Below are 22,890 nucleotides of genomic sequence, written 5' to 3'. Positions count from 1 at the left end.
TTATATTTAAGTACAAATTTATATTTGTACTTACATAAATATAATAAGTATATAAATTTAAATTATTTAGGTTTAAGTTCTGATGATGAAATATATTGGTTTATCCCTCCTTTTTAAAGTTAGTTAACCTCAATCTTTCAACTGAAATAAACATCATACAATATTCCTAAGTGTCGCTTAAATCAGTGATCAGTTATTTTATTTTAAATCCCAGTTTTATTTAAAATAAACAGTCAGAAACCATTCAAATGTTCAATAGTAATAAATAAGGTAACATTGTATGTTTATGAGCAGAAAAGCATGTGAGTGGTAAAAAGATTCTATGTAAATACATTTAATGACATCTGAGCATCTGTTTTAAGTAGTGAAAAAAATTTAAGCTACATAACAAATCAAAGACCCCATTTTTGTAGGGAAAAGAAGGTGTTTCTGTGTATGCATGAGAATGGAGGAAAAAACTAAAATATCTTGAGGTGTTATCTTTGATAGGATTTCTGGTGGTCTTTATTTTCTTCTTCATTAGAAGCAGATGTAATTTTGAAATTTGTTACAATAAGTATTTATTTGCAGGCCACGCTAGTCCCTATGGCACCTTCGTAGTCACCAGGAAAAGACATCCTGCCTTCCTGTGCGCACATTGCCAGCCAGGGTGCACTGCTTGGTCCGGGCATGTAGCTTTCATCTTCACTGCCCTGTTAGGGTTTTCTTTCTTTTTTTTTTTCTCTCCATGATGAACAACATGTGTGAATGAATGTACATGATGGCCCTGAAAACTTAAATAATAAAAATTATTTAAAATTAAAGACTAAAAGTAACATGACCTTTTAATGCATCTACTCTGGGCAGGCTACTCTCCTTACTTGACCTTTATCAGGTCATGGGGGACCTTTGAGTTCACTCTTCCTGCCTCTTCTACTTACTCACTCTGCTTAAATGTAATCAATCCTTCAGGATGCAGCTAAAATTACCCTCCTCTTTGAAATACTTCTCAATCACTCTAACACATAGGGCGATTTCATCTTCATCCGAACTTCTCTTGAACTAGGTTAAGGACATGAATTGAAAGAATTGGTGGTGAATGGGTACTGTTTTTACCTGCTAACTCCAGAGGACTGGCAGTGACTACTTAGAGACCAGTGTTAAGATTCTTGAGCTGCAACTGGCCTCAGTGGAAGGAGGATTGTCATCGATTAGGAATGTTAGTCCTGCATGTGGGAAATAGTAGATAGGTAGCATGTTCACATGCATTTTCTCTGCCTGGCTTGGGCATTAACACTTTTGTGTACTAGTCTTGGTTTGACAATACTGTTTTAAACATCTAAGGCATAAATACCATATCTTAATACTGGTACTTTTAGTTGATGATGTTTATGTTATTATTATCGTTATTTGCTCTGAATTGTTCATAGAGCTAGTTACTCAATAATTATATTTATGTCACTCTTCCTTCATTCTTGATGTTCCAAGTCTCTTCCTGGGGTAATTCTTTCTGTTTAAAGCATTTCCTTTAGCAGTTCTTTTAGATCAGATCAACACGTGTTGGATAATCTTAGTGCTTCTTCATCTGAGACTGTTATCTAGAGCACAGCTTCAGAAATATTGAAATATATCTCCCCCACCCTCTCTCTCTCATTTTGTAGACCCTTTCTGTGAACTCTAGAATCTGTCTACCTAATGATTTTGAATGGCTTACCTGATACATACCAGCTTTAGTCTTCAGCTTCCCATTGGAATAAGCTCAATGTGTATCATAAGTCCTTACTGTTTAATATGTTTAATTTAAACTCATCCCAATATAGCATGTCCTCACTAATATTTGTAAAACTAACTAAAGAATCTTACAAGAGAAGAGTATATGTAAAATTTAATGATCATGGTACACTTGTCTGTGCAGGTGATTTATAAGTTCTACAGTAAAGTTTGTTACAAATAGTAATCAGCCAGATGAGAACCTACTTATAAAATAACACAAACATCTGAACATTGTATTCTGAACTGGGATAACATAAGAATGTACATATAGAGCCACTAATTTGCAAGGTATTCTCCAATCACTAGAAAAATCCTAAGTATTCTAACCAAACATGGTACGTTAAAACTGACAATTCCAGTAAGATCTTTCTGGTACTTAGTGCTAATATTCTGTATTTTTCTTATTGGGATTAAAATGTAAAAAAAAAAAAAGTAATTGAGACATTGTTTTTTCTTCTATCTTAAAACATACTTTATTATTCTACCTCCTTTCAGAGATATAAGAATGTGCTTATGTCAGGATGTATGTGATATTTTTATTGGATGTTAGCATTGGGCCAAGCTCTTTATATGTATTTTATTTGAAAAGTAGACTGACTTTCATGTATAATTACATTTGAAACAGATTTTAAGGTGGTTAAAAAAGGTAACACCTATAAAGATATTTCTTGATTGTGAAAGTGAAATGCAGTCAATTGGCCCATTATTAGTCTGTCATATTGAACCAGTATTTATTGAGTGACTTGTGTATATATGTGCTGATTTCCTTAATCCTTGGCTTGAATTTAAAAATGAAAAAATTAGAGAAGATATATAACTTGGCAGAGTTATTTAGTAAGTAGTAGAGCTGCAATTAGAATCCAGGTTTTTCTTAAAATTTATATATAACCAAAAATTTGCATTAATAACATTTGATACTTAACAGAAAAGGTCTTACACACATAAAAAGTTATCAATTATTATTTAAAATGGGAGATCTAGGCGTTTTTGTGATTTATAACTCAGGCTTTTAAAAGCCTTGACTGCCATGATGTCAAAAACCCTACATGTAGGTTTTTGCTTCATGAAAGTATGTACAAAATTAACTGTGATGTCATCTCTATAGCTGTAGAAAACTGCAGCATAGTAATCTTTTTAAACTAATGTTCTTTCTGTGGGCATGCACATTTTATATGGAATAATACATATATACTACTAATTACAATTATGTTTAATCTTTTATTTCTTAAAGATTTTGTCCATGAAATGATACTTTGAAGCTATATCAGTTAGTTGTTTGCACTATAGCTTCTGGATATTTTATAATTTAACAATCACTCGATTTTTGGCCAGCTCCGTGAAATGGTTTTGTTTATATTCATTTTGTTACTTTTCTACTCCCTACCTAAAAAGTCACTTTTCTTTTGGATGTCTCTCGATTATTTAATTTACTTTAAAATACTACTTTTATAAGTGTATTCATAATAGATTTTTGATTGATACAGTAAGAAATGATGAGTAAAATCATGTACTTTTACTGGGAGTAACAAGTAGTTGCATTTTTTCCTAAGCTAATGTTTTGGGAAGTATAGATGCAATATATGTGTGTGTGTGTGTGTGTGTATTCAAAGTAAAGGAGAATGCATCAAAGAAGAAATAGGTTTCTTGATCTTTGTTTGTTTCTCAAAATAAATGTCATTAATAACTGTGGCTCCCTGGCCTGGTTCCCTTATACCATTTAATTGAATGATCACTTTAGTGTAATAGTGTTATCATATTTTCCCATCCTAGTAAGACTAGATCTAAAAAGTCTTAGTGTATTTTGTTAGTAATTTGTTAAGAGGATATAATCTTTATCATAGCAAGTTTCTGGATTTACAGCATGCTTTCTTTGTCAAAATTATGAAATCTTTTTGCCATGAAGGTAAATTAGTATCTTTATTTTAATTTTTTCTTGCCTGCCATGGTATGATTGATGCATAGTGTCTTCCTCTGGAAGGAGACCTAGTATTGAAACTGACAGGTGCCACAAGGTTTACTTAGGGGTAACCTCAGCCTTGTCCCAGTCAGTTTCAAAATGTCTGCCCCGTGTTGTGGAGCCCCAGCATTTCCTGCGTTAGAGCCTCGTGTTATGCCAACATCACTATCTGTGTTGCCTCAACTACAAATTGGATGAACAGCCCGTGACACTTTTTCAATATTATTACATTAAACCAAGTGGATTTTGATTGATAACCTAATATTCAACTAATGCAAAACATCAATCATGGCAAGTATATTAATTATTTAATATTGCAGTCTAATTCAGAAATCGATGTGCTGCATGAGGGGAAGGGAAACTCATGGTTCCCAGAAGATTTAAGACAGGGAATGATTAAAAAAAGACCTGCTGTACTCCCGTGTGTTAGTTCGATACAAATCTTTATTCATTTGCCAATAATCTCTTCCCATTTTCCACTTCAGGACCATTTTATCAGTTTTGAGACCTATAATTGAATTAAGTCTGCTTTCAGCACAGGGCAAAAGGAGTTGCACAAATATTGATGAAGTCATGACAGGGACAACCCAGGAGACAGACCACTAAAGAGGACAGGCCTTTAAAGAGGACATTTGTTGCAAGATCCCTCTGTCAATGTCTTGGAACTTGCCTCTCTATTTTTAAAAATTTAATAGGACTTCGGAACCATTTTTAAGACTTTCATATTTAAATATATATTATAGTAACATTTCTATAGCACATTGCCATTTTATGATGTATCTTCATGTACATTATCTTGCACTTTTTTCACTGCAATCTTAGTGTTAGGTAAGGCAGGTTTTACAGAATCTTCACATCCTAGATGCCAGTCTGAGCTTTAGAGGAGTGGGCTTATTACCCAAGCTCATGCAACTATTTTGTGAGAGCTTACATTAGAGTGTAGGTATTCTGCTTCTAGGACCAGGATTATATATCATGCTGTCTTGTATAGTGTTTAGGAACTCATGATGCTCTCTCTGTGTTGTTCTGAGATGGCCATCCTTTTTGTGTTTCTGCCCACAGCAAAGCTAGAGAAAACTGATTTTCATGGAGAACTTACTGAAACATTGGGTGTCCCAATTCATGACACTTATTAAGCTTTATGAAAATGCAAAACTTCTGAATATAAATGAACATTTCTTAATCTGTTTTATTTTTTATTAGAACAGAATGTCCTCCTTTTATATCTCATAAAAATATTTTTGGGGAGAGTGCCTTAAATATATTTTGCCATTGAAATCGCCACTCTAGCTTTCTTTTGGTTTATGTTTGCCTTGTTACATCTTCTACTATGTCTTGTCTGGAAACCTTTCTAAATCCTTTTGTTTTCTGTGTCTTTTGTAAGTGACACATTGCTGGATTTTGTTTCTTTCTCAGTCTGAAAATCTCTGCATTTTAATTCCAGATTGTTACAGGTGAATTTTCTTTAGTTTTCTTTTTAGAGGTTAATTGCTTAGGTTACAATAATTGCTGTGTTTTGTGCCAATCTTTACTTGCTTTCTCTTGTAGCTTCTTCCTAGATTTATTTCTCGTCTTAATGTATTATAGTCCTCAGAACTTGGTTCAAATAATGTCTTCATATGATTAATTTCCTAAGACTCTGTATGCTGAAAACGTTTTACTTTTTCTTTCAATTTAAATAATAGTTTACTTAACTGTATAATTGATCCTTTTTCCCTAACTTTTTTATATTTAATTTCTAAAAATGCTCATTTTTGAAGATGTTATTATGCTTACATTATATTCTTTTGCTCAGTGTGTTCTATTTTTCTCTAGATGAGGTTGCTCCATTTGTTATTTTTTCCAGTCCTGTGTTTACACACTTCAGAGATCTTGAAATTTTCCATGGGCTTCTCTTTTTACTCCTTGCAACATATGGCTGCTTTGGCTAGTAATTTTAATCTAAGGAGAGGGATAAATGTCTAGGCTCTGGCTGGTGCTCCTCCAGGTGTAGGGGCAACTTTCCTCACAAGTCCCCCCATGTGCCATGGATGAAAATAAACATGACTGAGACATGATGTGATCTGCTTGGGGAGGAAAGGTGGCTGATCCCTCAAAGGGGAAGGACCAAGAGCCCCTTCCTCAAGGGGCTTTTATTGGGTTCATTTGTACAAGAATACAGAAAAGGCTCAAACAATAGATAGCATTCAAAGAAGTATGAGGCCTTATTCTCAGTCAGGGTCAGATAGCTAATAAGCCATAAAACTTTGAGGAACCAACTTCTTGCTTGGACCCTTATCATTTAAATGAGAGCATTCTAAACAAAGCAGGTTTCACAGGATTTTTACATATTCTTTCTTATGCCTGATTTATCCCAGATACCACTCTAGCAAGGCAAGGAGCTGCACAGCCTCCCCATCAGGTATTTAGGCTTAAAGGGATTAGAGTCAGGAAGCACTTCTCCCAGAGAACATGTGGACTAGGACTTTGTCAAAGGGGGGGGGTGAGAGTTCATTGCTCCCTCTTTGTTGCAGCCCCCCGAGTCCTTCCATGATGGCTTCCCATGTGATGGCCCCCCACTGTGAGGGGTCTTACCCATCATTGACTTCTGACCAAGCTTTGGGGTCAGGGAGAGGAAACTGAGGCAGCATTTGCTACCAGAAACAAGCTTTGTTTCCTACAGCTCACATTCCAGAGGTCGTTAGCCACAGGGGATAGAGTTACAATTCCTAGAACCAGGCAGAGTGGTCCACAACATCCAGGTTATTTAAAAACTAGAGTTCAGAGCCTCTGGTGTTCTACTCTGACCTCAGTCAACCACTTTTTCCATTGTGTCCTCATACTCCATCAAAAAATATAATTTATTACTAAGAATTTACAGAAGAAACTGCATTGTGACTGGTAGGAAAGCAGAGATACAAAAAGGCTGGTTCTGTTCCCACAGGTGGTAGCTGAGATTCTGAGGTTCCCTCGGAGAAGTGTGGAGTCTCAATCCCAAGGTGGGCTTCCCAGCTCAAAGCACAAGAATGGGGAAGAGGTGCCCGCACACGTGTGGCTATGAAAGTCAACAGGGATTCTGTCCCTCAGAGAGAATTGGAAGTGTACCAGAGACATAGGCAGCCTCTTAAAGGGCCAGTGTGAAAACCTCATTTACAGCCACCAGAAATCAAAAGACAGGTTGAAAGAAATGAGAACAAAACTATCCAAATAAGTATTTGCTGGTACACAGCAGAAATAGTCCTAAGATGGCAATTCATAGCATGACAAGACTACCTCAAGAAACAAGAAAAATCTCAAATACACAATCTAATTCTACTCTTACAAAAACTAGAGAAAGAACAGCCAACAAAGCCCAAAGTGAGTAGAAGCAGGGAAATAATAAAGATCAGAGCAGAAATAAACAAAATAGAGTCAGTGAAACAAGAGCTGGTTCTTTGAGAGAATAAATAAGAGTGACAAACCTTTAACCAGACTCATCAAAAAAAAGAGAAAGAATTCAAATAAATAAAATCAGAAATGAAAGAGAAGGGATAACTGACACAAAAGAAATAAAAAGGATTGTTTAAAAAATATATTGTGAACAACTACATAGCAAAAATTTGGACAATCTGGATGAAATGGAAAATTCCCAGAAACATATAGTTTCTCAGGACTGAATCAAGAAGAGTCAGGAAATCTGAATAGACAGATTAGACTGATTAAATTGAAACAATATTCAAAATACTCCCAACAAACAAAAAAAAGTGCTGGACTGAATGGCTTCACTGATAAATTTTACCAAACATTCAAAGAAGAACTAACACCCGTCCTTTTCAAACTATTCCAAAACTTTCATGAGGAGAGAAGACTCTGAAACTCATTTTATGAGGCCAGATTATCCTAATTTCAATACTAGATAAGACACTACAAAGAAAAAAAGTTATAGGCCAATATCCCTGATAAATATAGATGCTAAAATCCTTAACAAAATATTAGCAAACTGGATCCAGCAATGCATTAAAAAAGATCATATACTATGATCAAGTGGAATTATTCATAAAATACAAGGTTGGTACAATATCTACAAATCAATAATCATGATATATGACATAAACAATGAAGAATAAGAACTATATGATTGTATCAGTAGATGCAGGAAAAACATTTGATAAAATTCAGCATCCACTTAATGATAAAAATTAGCAATGTGGAAAAGTGAACATATCTCAATGTACTAAAAGGTATATGTGACAAACCCACAGCCAATATCATACTCAGTTGGCAAAATCTATAAGCGTTCCCTTTAAGATCAGTAACAAGACAGGGATGTCAGCTATTACTACTCTTATTCAACATAGTACTAGAAGTCCTCGCCACAGCAGTCAGACAAGACAGAGAAATAAAAGGCACCCAAATTGGAAAGAGAGGTAAAACTGTCATCATTTGAGATGACATGATAATATATGTAGAGTACCCTAAAGTTTCCACCAAAAAATACTGGAACTGATAAGTGAATTCAGTAAATTAGTAGGAGACAAAATAAATGTCCAGAAATTAGTTCCATTTTTATACACCAACAATTAACTATCAGAAAGGGGAACTAGGAAAACAGTGTCATTTACAGTTGTATCAAAAAATACCTAGGAATAAATTTAACAAAGGATGTAAAGAAACTGAAGAAATACAAAGAAGTGGAAGCACTTCGTGTTCATAGGTAGGAAGAATTGTCATTAAAATATTCATACTACCTAAAGCCATGTAGAGATTCAGCACAGTTCCTATGAAGATACCAATGACATATTTCAATGAACTAGAACAGATATTCCACAAATTTATATTGAACCACAAAAGGCTTTAAATAGCCACAGCAGTCTTGAGAAAGGAGAACAAAGCTGGAGGAATGACACCACCTGAAATCAAACTATACTATAAGGCCCTGGCAATCAAACACAACATGGTATTGGCATAAAAACAGACATGTAGATCAGTGAAACAGAAGGGAGAACACTGGAATAACCCACACCTTTATGGTCAGTTAACATTTGACAAAGGAGGCAAGAACATACAATGAGGTAAAGATAGTCTGTTCAGTAGTGAAAGTAGACCACCAGTTCACACCATATGCAAGAATTAAAGACTTAAATGTTAGATTGTTAACCATGAAAATCCTATAAGAAAATATAGGCAGTAAAATCTCAGACATTTCTCTTAGCAGTGTTTTCCTTTTTTTTTTTTTTTTCTGATATATTTTCTTAGGCAAGGGAAACAAAAGAAAAAGAAACAAATGAGACATCATCAAAATAAAAAGGTTTTGCACAGCAAAGGAAACCATCAACAAATTGAAAAGACACTCCACTGTATGAGAGAACATATTTATCCATGATACATCTGATAAGGGGTTAATATCCAAAATTTATAAAGAACTTACAAAGCTGAACACCAGGAATAAAACCTAATTACAAACTGGGCAAAGGACCTGAGTAGACAGTTCTTTGAAGAGAACGTACAGACGTCTAACAGACATATAAAAAGATGTTCAACATCACTAATCATCAGAGAAAGGCATATTGAAACCACAATGAGTTATTACCTCATACTTGTCAGAATGGCTGTCATCAGTAAATCAGCCAGGTGCTGGCGAGGGTGTGGAGAAAAGAGAACCATCATGCACTGTTAGTGAGAGTGCAGACTGGTACAGTCTTCTGGAAAGCGGTACAGAGTTACCTCAAAAAAATAAAAATGGAACTGCTTTATGATCCACTGATTCTCCTTCTGGGAATATATTCAAAGAAACCAGAAATAGTTATTCAAAAGGATATGTGCACCCCTGCATGCATTACAATAGCCAAGATTTGATAGCAGCCCAGTTGCCCATTAGTAGGTGAGTAGATACAAAAGCAATGGAACATTTATGCAATGGAATACTACTTGGCCATAAAAAGAAGGAAATCTTACCTCTTACAACAGTATGGATGGACCTGGAGACTATTATGCCAAGTGAAATAAGCCACTTAGAGAAAGACAAATATTGTATGATTTCACTTGCATTTGGAATATAATAAACAAATGGAACTAACAAGCAAAATAGAAACAGACTCATAGATACAGAGAACAGACCAACAGCTTTCAGAGGGGAATGGGTAGAGTAGGGTAGCTGGGTGAAAAAGATGAAGGAATTAAGAAAAAAAAGGAAAGGAAAAGAAACAACTGTAGACACTGGCAACTGTATGGTGAGTACCAGCAGGAAAGAGAGGGGTCAGGGGAGGTAGAAGAAGGTTTAAAGAAGGGATAGATGGAGATGGCAGGAGACTTGGCTTGGGGTAGTAAAACACACAGTGCAATACACAGATGATGTGTATTATAGCACTGTACACCTGAAACCTATATAATTATACTAACCAATATCACCTCCATAAATTGAATAAAATTTAAAAAATACACACAAAAAAAGGCAAAGTAAAATAACTGCCCATCACACACGTACACAATACTCCTAATACTTCTTTCCCAAACAACCACTCACTGTTGCATCTGCCTTGCTTTTTGTGTGGTGTGGAGGTAGAGCGGGGCTGTGCAGGGCCACTCAGAGACCTGAGCTGGTTGCCACCAACTTTCAAAGCCTGTTCTATGACAATTAGATGTCGGACCCTTCTTAGGTGAGTTCATACTTTGATAGGCACCTTGTAAGGTGCCAGGATATAAAAATTCAAAAGATGTAATCTGTGTTCTTGGATAGCTATCATTTTGGTGGTGTCAGTGGGGAAGTAAACAGGTATTTATAATAAAAGTGTGATAAAGTCTGTGGATGGGAACCCAGTGGAAGAGCTCACTACTTCATTACTGAGTAAGAGAGAAGATTTCCCCAGTGGAGGTATGGTCTAAGTTAAGTCCTGGAGGATTTTTTGTTGTTTAAAACTAGATCAGTAGAATTAGAGACTGGGAGAAAAGGGGCATTTCTGATGGAAAGATTAATTGGTTCGGTAGTGGGAGGAACCAGGTTAGTAATTTTTTGTTGCTGTTGCTATCACTTCCCATGTGATAAAGCTCTGGAAAGATAGCAGAGGAAATAAGTAAACAGGAGAATAGTAGAAAGGCTGTCACTGACTTTAAGAAGGGAATTGATATGATCAAACTTTTATTTTAGAACAATTTTTCTGTATTGTACAGAATGAATTGAGGTGGTGCAAGACAGGAGTGACTTTTAAGCATTAGGAGGCTCTGTAGTAATATGGGAGAAAACAGGTGAGGCCAGCAATCTCTTCTAGTAATCTGGAAAATTACTAGATTACTAGGTGGGAGAGAAAAGAAAAGGACTAAAACAGCTAGTGCTTGTGAAGATAAGAGTGGTTAAATATAAATGACAACTAAAGACGTTAGATAGTCAAGACCTTGTGGTTGAATGTCTTTGTTCACACAGTGAGGGAGAGAGTTGTGTCAAGGATGATGCCTAGTTTTCTTTTAGGCATACCATTCTAAAAGTGCATTTCCTAAGTGTCACTTATTTTAAAGAATCATAGCAATGTAATAGCCTAGTCAATCCCTCCTTTCCCCTTCCTCTTCCCTTCCCCCTCTTTAGGAATAGTTTCTTATCCTTGATTCCAAAATGCAAACAGCTCAAAGAATTAAGAGATTTTCCCTAACATTGCGACAAGCTCAGTTGACAGCAAAACCAACCCTAAAATGAAATCACTTAGAGACTTTGTCCCACTTTGTGGGGACGTTCATATGTTTCTTTTAGAATTATTAATGTGTGTGATGGGATGCTGCTTCAAGCCACACTGTCAGTGTTACATGACATATTATACCAAAATATCCTGATGAAACATGGCTAGCCCCATGGCTTCACATAATTAATTATGGACTTGCACTTTGAATCTGAACATTTTTTGTTTTTTTATGCTGCCGTATTAATTTTTAATAAGAATCATTATGTGACAGTGTAATAGAGCAAACTCTAAGATAGATCATCAAGTGAAGTTACAAAACAATGTGTATAGTATACTTACTCCTGTTTGGGTTTTAAAAAACAGGAGACAGAAATATACTCACACACACGCACGTACACACATCTGCACACAGAAGTAGAATATCTTTAGAAGGACAAAGATCTAATATTAGTGATTGAGAACTGGGAGTCAGTGATAGCAGGAAGAATTAATTTTATTGCAGTGCACATATATATATGCATCGTCAGATGCTTCACTATATACGTTGTTCTTTTTGTTTAGATTTCAAATTACACAAATAATCATATAAGAATGTCCTTGTAAAGACATAAAGATCCATTTGCCTTCCAGATTCAGTAAATCCACTAACTTTGTAATAGTAAAGTTCAAAATAATTATTTATGTAGCGATTAGATTTTCCTGACACCTTGTTGTAATTTATTCCTATCATTTGTCATTGAGACTGCATCCAGAGAATGAGTTTCAGAAACACTTTTAAACGTCGAGTACACATAGTATTGCTAAGATTGCCAGACACAGAAAGAGAGGAGAATGGCTAAAAATTAGAACTTTGCTTAGTCAGTGGACTTTGGAATTTGTTCCCAGTATGTCCCACTGGGCAGTGAGAGAGAAAGTTGGAAGCCATGAGTTTAGTTTTCGGGCAGTGGATTTGAAGGGAAAAGAAGATAGGGAGATTTGTAAAGATTGTATAGCAAGACAAATGAAACATAGAAGTATATTTTTAGCAAAGAAACTTGGAGACAGAAATAAAGAGAAAAGAAATAAAAGGCCCTTCAGTGAAAGAAAGAGGTGTGAGGAAAATTTTAAAACATCATGAATGCAATACTGTTTTGGGGTGTTTACTGTTCCATTTTTTTCCTGCAATATGGTCGAAGTGTAATTTCATGTTAAAAAAAATCAGTCTTGGTATTCATGATGGAATTAAAAATAACTGCTCGATTAAAGTGAAAAAAAATCAAAGGTCATCTATCACTAATAAATTCGTATAGAATAAAATCAGTATAAAAAAACTGCAATTATTTGCCATATTTCACCAAATGTATATTTAAATTATATTTGCTACTTGCACATGTATTTATATTTTTAATTCCATCCACAGTGTTTTGTTTAAAATGAAGAACAGAAATTAAATGCTTAAAATTATTGATATATTTGATGTTTTTGCTTTCCTTGACAATTGTTTTTTTAGTATTGGAAGTCTTAAGTCCTGATTTGTAGTGTGCACTAAATTAATAAAATTAATTTCAAGAAAAATTTATTAAAATTTAGTTTAGCTATGAAATTAGAATATATTATTTATGTGCATATTCCTTTTATAAAAATACAACCACTGATGAATGGATATTTGATAAAGCAAATATAGTAAAAGGTCAATTGTAGAATCTAGATGGCGGATAGAATCTGTATGTTTGAACATTTTCATGATAATGTTGGAAAAAACAAACTAATGAAAAAGCTAATTGTGAAGTAAACTGATACAGTAATAGTAAAGTAATAGTGTACTTGACTTGATTTGTTGTGTACTGACTTTGAAAAGTCTGAAACATTCTTTGTTACTGGAATACCAGTTTAATAGTAATACTAGACAATATAAATAAATTAACTGTTCCTTTTTGGTGGAAATTGTTTTCTCCTTAAAAAGAGTGTTATTTGAACATTAGTAAAGATACATGAAAAAATTCTAAGGGTTTATAAAACCGTTTTGAGGTAAAAAGATTAGAGTAGACAAAGGTTTAGCAACTATATAAAACTTTTATTCTTCTATTTTAGGGAATCTGGAAACATCAAAGCTGGATTAGAACATCTGGTAAGTTCTAATTTTCTCTTGAACATTTGCATCATCTTTGATATCTGCATTCTAAATGAACACTTTTGAATGAGCTTTGAATACCTTGTATTGAGAAAGTCAACCATTTCCCAAAGGGTCAGCTTACTGTTATTATGTGATGGCACTTACATTTTCATTTATCCTATCATTTCAAGGGAATTTAAATTTTTTTAAATTACTTTTTTTTTTTTGATGTAGAGATGAAATAAAATGGATGACAATCCTTGGATTGATGATTGCTTTAATTATAAAAAATGTTTGGTGTACAGTTTTTGGCGTATCTTGATCTGACAAAAAACAAGCTTGTGTTTTAAGAAAAACACAAATATTGCATGCATAAATATGGTATGTTTTAGCAATTTAATGGCTTTGAAAGAAATGCACAGCTTTGTTTTTCCTAATGTCTTTGCTTCATGAATAATTCATTGATTGAAACTACATTCAGTTTAGAATACAAAATAATTGAGATGCAAAATTTTTGGTTTAAGTAAACATTTTTAAAGCATAAGTGAAATTCAAACTGACTTAACATTAAAATCTGTCCATTGATCAAAATATTACAAAAAACTGTTCTGTTATAACAGGTCCAAAATTTATTGAACTTACCACACTGAGTGTTCATTACAACATTAAGTAGTTCATTTAAACAGAGCATTATAAAGTCATGCTCTGGTTTCTGGTCAAATCCAAATGTTGAATAATTAATAAGAGAGATTCTTTTGTAAATACACTCTAAGTACTTTTTTAATGCAAGACCTCATTCGTATATCATATTGTAGCTTTGTTAACTATTAATGTGCTTTTGTTCTTCTCCCACAAAAGCACAGTAGTAGCAAGAGGCAGCCTCATTTTGACTTATTATGATAGTAAGGTTCTAAGGGATTTTTGGTTTTTTCTTTTTTCTAGCTAAAGGAAACTGAGGAAACTTTAAAAAATGATCCTAAAAATTAAAGACAGTTATTAAAAAGCAAGATATAATAGTCTAGTTAGAAACAACATTGTTATTCTCGTTATTAAAAATTGTACCCTGAATCCCCGTTAATCACTTCCTAGTGGCACATGTATATAGGACATGACAGAGGTATAAAAAAGCTTAAGACAGCAAATTTCAGTATCAGTTGTGGTTTTATAACAAGGAACACCTACCATAGAGTCAAAATGAGCTGCCTTTTATAGTTCTCTTATAAATTATTTATTAAAAAGACTTTATACTTACTTGGTTCCTATTTTTCAGTAAATAATAATGAGTTATATTTTTAAAATTTCATACTCTTATACTTACTAGTATGATCTCATGTTCAGTGACTGTTCTGTGCATTTATACTCCACTTGTGATCTTACGCAGCACTGGTTTTCTAAGTGAGCCTCGGGCTGCCAGGGAGGCTCCCCAGAGCAGGTGGCACTCCAGACGGCCTCCGCCTACTTTAAGAGAGTAGTTCACTTTTAGTTACTGTGTCAGTTTTTAAACTTGTAAAATAAGATTTGACCTGAAGAAAGAGTTCTTCAACTGAAAATATTTTAAAAAACTGTTGGTGAAGCTTAGCCATTTATTAAAGTCAAGAGTAATTGTTAATTATTCTTTCCTATTCTTGAACCTCAGTTGTATTTCATTTTTGTGTATGTCATATACATCAGATATATTTCAAATGTATTCATTTTAGGGGTGACAGAGTCTATATAACAGATAGTGGGAAGTAGATGATTTTAATACATTTTATCTAAGTTGTACAGAAGACTGTAACTTAACATTGTAAAATCGACTCAACTCTGAACTGTTAACAATAATATGGTCACATGATTACATCACATAATACCACACACATATATACATACATATAAGTTGCTTTGTGTACTATAGTAATATTCAGAAAAGTCATTGATATTCGTCACAACAACCTAAGAAGGGAGTGAACTCGAGCATTTATCAGTTGAGCATTTGTGAAACCTGCCTAGCAGTCGTGGGCTCCTTAGGCTTGTGACTGACTCACCACTTTCTGACTGAGCAGATACTTACCGCCCTTGCCATCTGCACTGATGGCCCTTCTTTGAATTGGCTGTATTGCCAAATACAATTAGAAGTATAACTTCTAGTAGGTTGATTTTATAAAATATGTCATATAAACCTCAAATGAGATGAGCATTCCACACACTGAAATAATTTCTTCTTTATGTAGCCTTTTCTTTTTCACATTTATTTTGTTCTGTCATTCCTTTATTTCTATGTTGCCAGCTTTCCTTGGGAACTGTTTTGCATGTTGTCCTTAGCTTAATAGACTTATAATACACTGCCCAGTACCATTTTATTTTTTGTTTCCAAAAACTTGTCTCCTACCCATAAAGCCTATGTCTGCTTGAAGCTCTAGGCAGAGCTAGTGAAGTTTGGTGCTGCATTATCACTGATGATTTGTGCCTGAATTGCAAACTGGAGATTTTCCGCCTCTTCCGCTCCCCCCTTCTTAGCAGGCAGCATTCTACTAAGGAAGAGCCCACCCTTCTTTCTTGTTTGATTTGTATTGTGAGCAAGGACTAGTGGCTTTTTATTTTGCTAAATAAGTTATCATTAATTGTTTTTCTGTATTATTTTGGTGCTGAAGTTGTCCCCGATTTGTCTGGGGAGTATGCTTTCAGGATAGCTGCTGGGTCCTTCAGACATACCCCATCTTTTTTTTTAAGCGCTCCCTAAAACTCTGGCACAGCAATATAATCCAGGCTCTAAACCTCCCCTGTCCCAGTCCTGGAGTCAGGCATTTCTTCAAATTACTATTTCATTTAGAGGAAAATAATATTTGCAGGTCAAGACCTGACATGTCATGTGCTCTTTGTCTCTGGGATTTTATTACTCCTAGGACCTTTCAGTGTTAGATTAGATAAATAGGTGGGTAGGTAGGTATTTTTAAGAAATTATGAGTTTTAACAATGCTTTTCATTTCAATCCAAACCACAAAATCTGTCCTTGCCACCCCCCCATTTCATACCTGTAGTTCTCTTCATTCAAAGTGAGAACCCTAACTCTTAACAACATTTACCCATTTGCTTAGTCATGTAATTCACATAAAACACGTAGTTTCAAAATTGGTACAACCTTACCTCTAAAAAATAAATGTAATAAAAAAAGTTCAAGATTCAGTTGAGTTCTTTCTTTCATAGGGTGCAGTTAGGTTATTCATATGAAATATAGTTGCATTTATTGGTTTCTGTTTGCATTGAGTTTTAGGTGATTTTGTTTCTATTCTCGTTGATTTATTTATACATTTGAATATCTGTACTTTAACATGCTTCTAAAAGTCCAAGTATTATATACATTGGTGCTCTGAGAGGTAGCATTCCCTTTCTTTCCAGTTCCTCTACTCCTTGCAGGCAGCTAACTTTTAACATTATATCCTGGGACTTGCATAATTACTGTGTATACCATATTTATCATTTGTTTCTGTATTTGGCTGTGTCTTCTTTATTATGAGTATGAGATTAAGTCTATTTGCATGCCTGCCACACTTTCATAGACATTGGCAGAAGACACAAGACTCTTGGGCCAGCGACCAAGTGCTTTATTATTAATAGTATAAAAGGTAGCACATGTGTCATGGTTGTATAGGTTCCCCTTGACTCCTAAGTCCCATGGGGTGATGCTGCGTACCCAGTAGGGTTGTCATAGCTGAACAACTCCAAGTCTGAGAGTTCTTTAAGAACCTTATAGAACATCTGCCCAAACTTTGCCCAAAAGTAAGACCATTGACGTTTGTTATCCTCCTTTGTGATAAAACTGCCTTCTGCTCCGTGGGCAGGTTCTATTTCTGTCTTTCAAGACTGTATGCTGTACAGAACATCTTTGAAAAGTAGTTCTGAACAAAGGCCGATGGCTTATGTGAGATGTATAAAATATTAGGGAGAATTGTGACTGAAGTTACTATTATTAAATTTTTGAAGGATTGTTTTTTTCCCCTGGTGGTTACATTTGTATTTGTTTTATAGTACTTTTAATCCCCCTCATTTCTACTTGACCTTTTAAATAGCATCCTTGACTCTCATTTGTTACCTTTACGCCAGTGCTCCTATTGCACTTTCCCTTATTCCTTTTCCTCACTTTTCTTTTTTTCTGTGTTCTTGTTGCTTTGTTAGAATATGCATGTACATACTGTTTTTGCACCCACGCTATGTCGCCGTGTTTTAGAGTAAATTCTAAAATTAATCTTACTAAATATTCACACCAGTTTGTTTGGTGATATTTACCCACTTATTTCCTGTTTGCTTAAAACTCACCCACTAATATATTCCTCAGGAAGGACTCCTGGGTACAGTATTCCCTGAGATCTTGCCCATTGCAAGCTGCTTTTCTATGGTCTTGTCACTTGAATGACAGGTTGACTAGACATGAAATCCTTGGCGTAGGGTTTCTTTATTGACTTTCTTAAAAATATTCTGCTGATATCTCTGGTATCAGCCTTATTTTCTTATCCTTATAGAGAATTTGTTACTTTACTTAAAGGCATTGCCATTTTTATTGCCCTTTTTAAAAAAAAATTAGGCTAATTTTCAAAGCTGGTTATTTCTGACTAATTTGGCTGGGTTTTCTCATTTCCAGAAATAATTTTCATGAATTATGGTATTAAATATTAGTTATGTTCCTTTTGTTCCTTCAGGGACTCCAGTTATTTACATATACATATTCTATATAATTACACATATGAAACTTTTTTCTCAGGCCTTTTTACAAAAAGAAAAGCCTTTTTCTTTTTCAGTGGCCTTCTCTCTTACTTTTTTACTACGTTGTTTTCATTCTGTCAGTTGTTTTCCTGGTTTTCACTATTTCTTTTTTATTTTCATTCAAATTTGTTTTTCCTTGGACACCTTATAATTTATTCTTCATTTCTGAAACATTTTCTTCCATTTGTTTTTACTTTTTGAATAGCTGATTCTACGTTTTTGTTATTTGTTCAAATGAGTTTTGTCCTTTGTAGCTGCTTTTGGGGAGAGAATTTTTGTCTTGAAATTTTTTGATTTGCATTTTTTTAACTTCTTATAGTGACTTTATATGGAGTAATTTGATCTCTTTCTCTCCCTCCTTCCTTGTCTTTTTCTCCCTCCCTCCCTTCTGCTTCCATGCCTCCTCCCTTCCTTCCTTTTTAAAACCATAGACATTTTTTAGATGGGGTTTCTAGTTCAAGGGTGCCCTCTTCTGTCTGCACTGTAGAGAAGTGCAGTTTCTTCAATGGATGATGGTGAAGGCAGGAACAAAGGGGCTGGCATGTCTTGTTTCTCTTTAGTTGTTTGTTGCTTTTTCCTTCTTTCTTACTATTACCATGTGTTGTATTTATTTGATTTTCTTTCAGAAGTAATGCTTCCTGAGGCTGCTACTTCTGGTCCCATTCGCTGCCAAATTTCTTCCCTCTAGCTGGTGCAGTAATAACAGCAATGTAAAACGAATGTTCACTATTTTGACATTTAGTGTTGTAGTAATTTGTTTTTCTGGGGATGATTTTGGTTGAGCTTCCAGTTATGTGTTAAACTCAGAACTACAATCAGAGGTGAAGAGGAGATCTATGTAAATTTTTACCTCAAAAGAAAAATCCATAGTGGAAAATTGTTGGAAATCAATATGGGCTAGACCTTGAATTTGAAGGTTATCCTGCAGGAATTCTGCAGGAATCTTCAGCAGATTAGACATAAAACATGTTAAAGAGCTCAGTACCCATATCTATCTGAAGACTTAGAGAAAATGAGTGAAAATACTGCTTATAACATCATACTTAGATTTTTTAATGAGCTTAAGGAAATAATGCTTTATATTTGATGAAGAATCACACACACATCAGACTTTGGATATGACTCCAGTATATGTCTGTTAACACAGACAGGTTGAAAAAGTAGAGGTAGGTACTTATTAGATGATGATGTGATGATGTTGCTCCTCTCCTGACTTTTTTTTAATAACAATGCTCTAAAAGTATGGAAAATTGACTTTAAGATCTTTTGTGTTATATGAAAGGGAGCTGACTCCATATTTTTCTACCATCTTATGTTTTAAAATTCTGGATAATGTAATGAATAGAAACACTTACTGAACTACTGGATAGGGATTAAAATGTTTACTTTTTAGAGTGTTTTTAATGTAGTTAAGAGTGGTGATATTAATATGCATTTTTATTTTTGAAATTGTGAAAACATACAGGAGCTAGATAGAGCCTTGCCATTTGATTACAGTACAACTCTGACTGTTGGCAGTCTGTAAAATAATACCATCCTCTCTTCTTAGGAGAGGGATTGGGATTAGAATATATTAGATTAACCTATACGAAATACCGTCACTTTTAGGTCAAAATAGTTTTTGAATTGTTTCTGGCTTCAAAGAAAGACCGCTGTGCCGTGTCCCCTTTAGCAGTGAGTGAGGGGACTTATTCTGATCAGTGCGATGTTTCTAAAGCTTCCCTTGTTCTCTTTTCTGAAAAGTCAAGTAATTGGAGGTTGGTTGGAATTTGCAGGACGTGGTGCTCAGGGGCGTGGGCATCAGCAGGTCAGTGCTCCTTTATCTTCAGAGTGAATGTAAGGAGCCTGAGCATATTGTTTATACACGGTTCTGGTTATCTGGGTCTGTGGTGGGGCTTGAGTTTATGCATTTAGCAAGCTTTCATATGAGGCTAATGCTGCTGGTCCAGCGACCACCAGGAAGAAAAGTACCTCAAAAGGCACCGAACTTGAGCAACAAGTGTCCAATGAGTACCTTCTGCTTCTGATGGAAAATCTGAATGTTTCCCTCATGTACTAGTTGAATATGATTCTGTAACCTATACATAATTTGTTGGGCATTCATAAACCCAGAGAGGTAGACACTCAACAGGTTTGTACAGGAGCAAAAACTTCATCACTTTAGTCTGGAAGAGTAACAGGACAATTATTTTTTTTTATTTTGGTTGCAGATATTAAGTTGTATATTCATTAGGTGAGGCTGGGCCTGAGGACCAATAATACATCATTTAGCCATAGGTGTGAAATTAAATAATTGATGATAAATCTTTTAGTAAAAAGGATTAGAAGTGTTTACAACTTTAAGTAGGATTTGCTTTCTATTAATAGCTGAATAACAAAAGAACTCTGGAGCCATACCTGTGGGTTTTTTCTTCCCACAGAGGTCTTATTTATGTTCCTTATATTGTATAACATTTGAGAGTGATGACCCACTTGTCCTTGTGGTCGGGCAGCAGAGTCTGACCATTTTAAGTGTTGAAAAGCAACTGTCATTAATAGCTTGTTTAGCCCATCAGTGGTTTGTAGAATATAGTTGCTGCTTGCCAGGAATGCAGGCAGGCCCATTGCTTACATGCTCATCAGTAACACTACATACAGGTTTTAATAAAAGCCCTTTCCTCTTTGTTTTAGTTTATTTCGCATAGAACTTGAAAATAAAAGTGTTGCATTTCATTCTACAGACTAATGATTTTATTTAACATGAGCATAAGCACAGTTAATATATTATTGTCATACTTTTGAGGATTTGGTTAACATAACATGAACTATAAAATGCAAACGGAGGTTATGAACTCTATTCTAAAGTCACTTGTCTTTTATCTATTGCATTTTTAAATACCTGTTTTACTTTAGTATTTCCCCACTGTATTCACAAAAAAAGTGTTCTTGACATTTGTCCAAATGAGTTTGAGAATATAATTACCTCAAAATATACTGACATTACTTATATACTCTATATATTTATCAAACATTGATGAAAATGTGTATTACCTCATATACTATTTAAGGGTTTCAACATAATAGATCTATCTCCTCCCAATGTTTTAATTAATTTTTCTCTTCTAAGCCAATATATATTTGAGGTTTGGGGTAAATGTGCAACATTAAAACAAACACTTTTCTCGAACTATGATCATGAGATAAAACAGCATGAAGTCTTTCTTTTTTTCTGGAAGATCAGTTCCATAAATCTTTTTCTCTTTTAACAAACCAGTGCATCCTAGATATATGTGCAAATTAAAATAGGGAATTTAACCCATTCCCGTGGGTTAAATGTTAATGTCCTATTGCTGTCCTACTTTCTGAGGCAGTTTTCAGCTGTTCAGGCTGGGACCAGCTCACGTTCCCGTCAGAAAACATAGTGTGATTGTCAGTGATCCATTTCTTTGGCATGCTCTGATCAGTTGCAAGTTTACTAACAATTGCTTCTGCAGTGCATGATTAATAAATATTACCCAGTCATCCAAATGGCAGGAATTTGGGCTCCTTTTTCTACTTCCCTCCATTTTCTCTCTTCCAAAGAAAGCTGTTGCCTTTTTTGACGTAGTGATGTCTAAAGCAAATGGTGTCCAGTTAGCTTAAAAAAAAAAACACAAACAAATAACAAGGTGTCATGCAATTTTCATGACACCACTAATAGTCTCAGATTTATATTTAATCTAGATAAAATTTATTCTCTGACTTTTATGCCCATGTGCTTATTAAAGCTTTATAAAACTAAATATTCTAAGAGCATTAAATAACCTCCATCCATTACTCAGGCATCTGAAAGTCAAACCTTCTTTAAACCACTAGAGTAACTGAATATTGTGTTTGTGTTACAGTTCAGGACACTAAGTTCTGCTTCATTGCAGGGAATCCCGCAGGCACATGGCAGTTATTTCGTGGCTTTCTTAGGATCTAACATCTGTAACTGCAGACGGAGAACTAGCAGCAGAGCTCACAGGGTGCTCTCGGTTTCTCTAGGCAAAGCATTCAGTGAGAGTTACGGTGGAGAATGCCTTTGCCACACTGGTATCTTTGGCCACACTCATATCCATTTGCCACAGAACCCTGGTTTCTGTGTGTAAATTCAACGTAGACATTGTTTCCGATAGGAAAAGTACAGCATGAGGAGCCAAGTGAACATGTTTTACTGTGTGACCTCTAACAATACACACAGCCTCTCTCTTTTACTTGTCCAGGTTCTCCCCATTCATAGAGTGTTTAAATAGTGTGGGAAAATAAGGCTTTCCACAAGTGTGTCACTCTTATAGAGAAAGGAAAAAAAACTTAACTATTCCAGTTATGTGATTTCAGATTACTAAAAGCAGTATCTCAAACTAATATGCTCACTAGGAACTGTGAGAAAAATTTGTCCTTTATCTGCTCATTTTAAAAATTATAAAGTAATAGATATTTATTGTAATGGATCAAAATTGGTCATGTAAAGAAAAAATGAATACATCACCTACCTGTCATCAGTTAGGTGTTAATAGTTTAGTACCTAATTTTATATACCTTTCTCTATTCCCAGGCATACTTAATACATACATTCCTTACCTTTTTGCTTATTTATAAAAATAAAATCATACTATGTATATTTTATAAACTTTACTTATTTGTTAATATTAAAAAGTAAGCATACATACACATGAATCTGGTTTTTGCTGGAAACCCATCAAAATTTTGGAAGTTAATATTATCAT

General features: G+C 34.7%; 1 protein-coding gene across 1 annotated transcript in view; it reads left to right on the top strand.

Annotated features, from left to right (window-relative positions):
• The window catches only part of RSRC1 (arginine and serine rich coiled-coil 1), a 321,547-nt gene that overhangs the window by 148,382 nt on the left and 150,275 nt on the right, over positions 1–22,890 (top strand). Inside the window, exon 6 of the mRNA XM_053657700.1 lies at positions 13,405–13,441. Coding sequence (XP_053513675.1) covers positions 13,405–13,441 — 37 coding nt within the window. The remainder of the gene's footprint in view (positions 1–13,404; positions 13,442–22,890) is intronic.

The sequence above is a fragment of the Artibeus jamaicensis genome, unplaced genomic scaffold, assembly GCF_021234435.1.
Source record: "Artibeus jamaicensis isolate MK-2021 breed Jamaican fruit bat unplaced genomic scaffold, CSHL_Jam_final scaffold_474, whole genome shotgun sequence".
NCBI lineage: Eukaryota > Metazoa > Chordata > Mammalia > Chiroptera > Phyllostomidae > Artibeus > Artibeus jamaicensis.
Note: the sequence above shows the minus strand (reverse complement) of the source record. Positions and strands in the feature narration are given on the sequence as shown.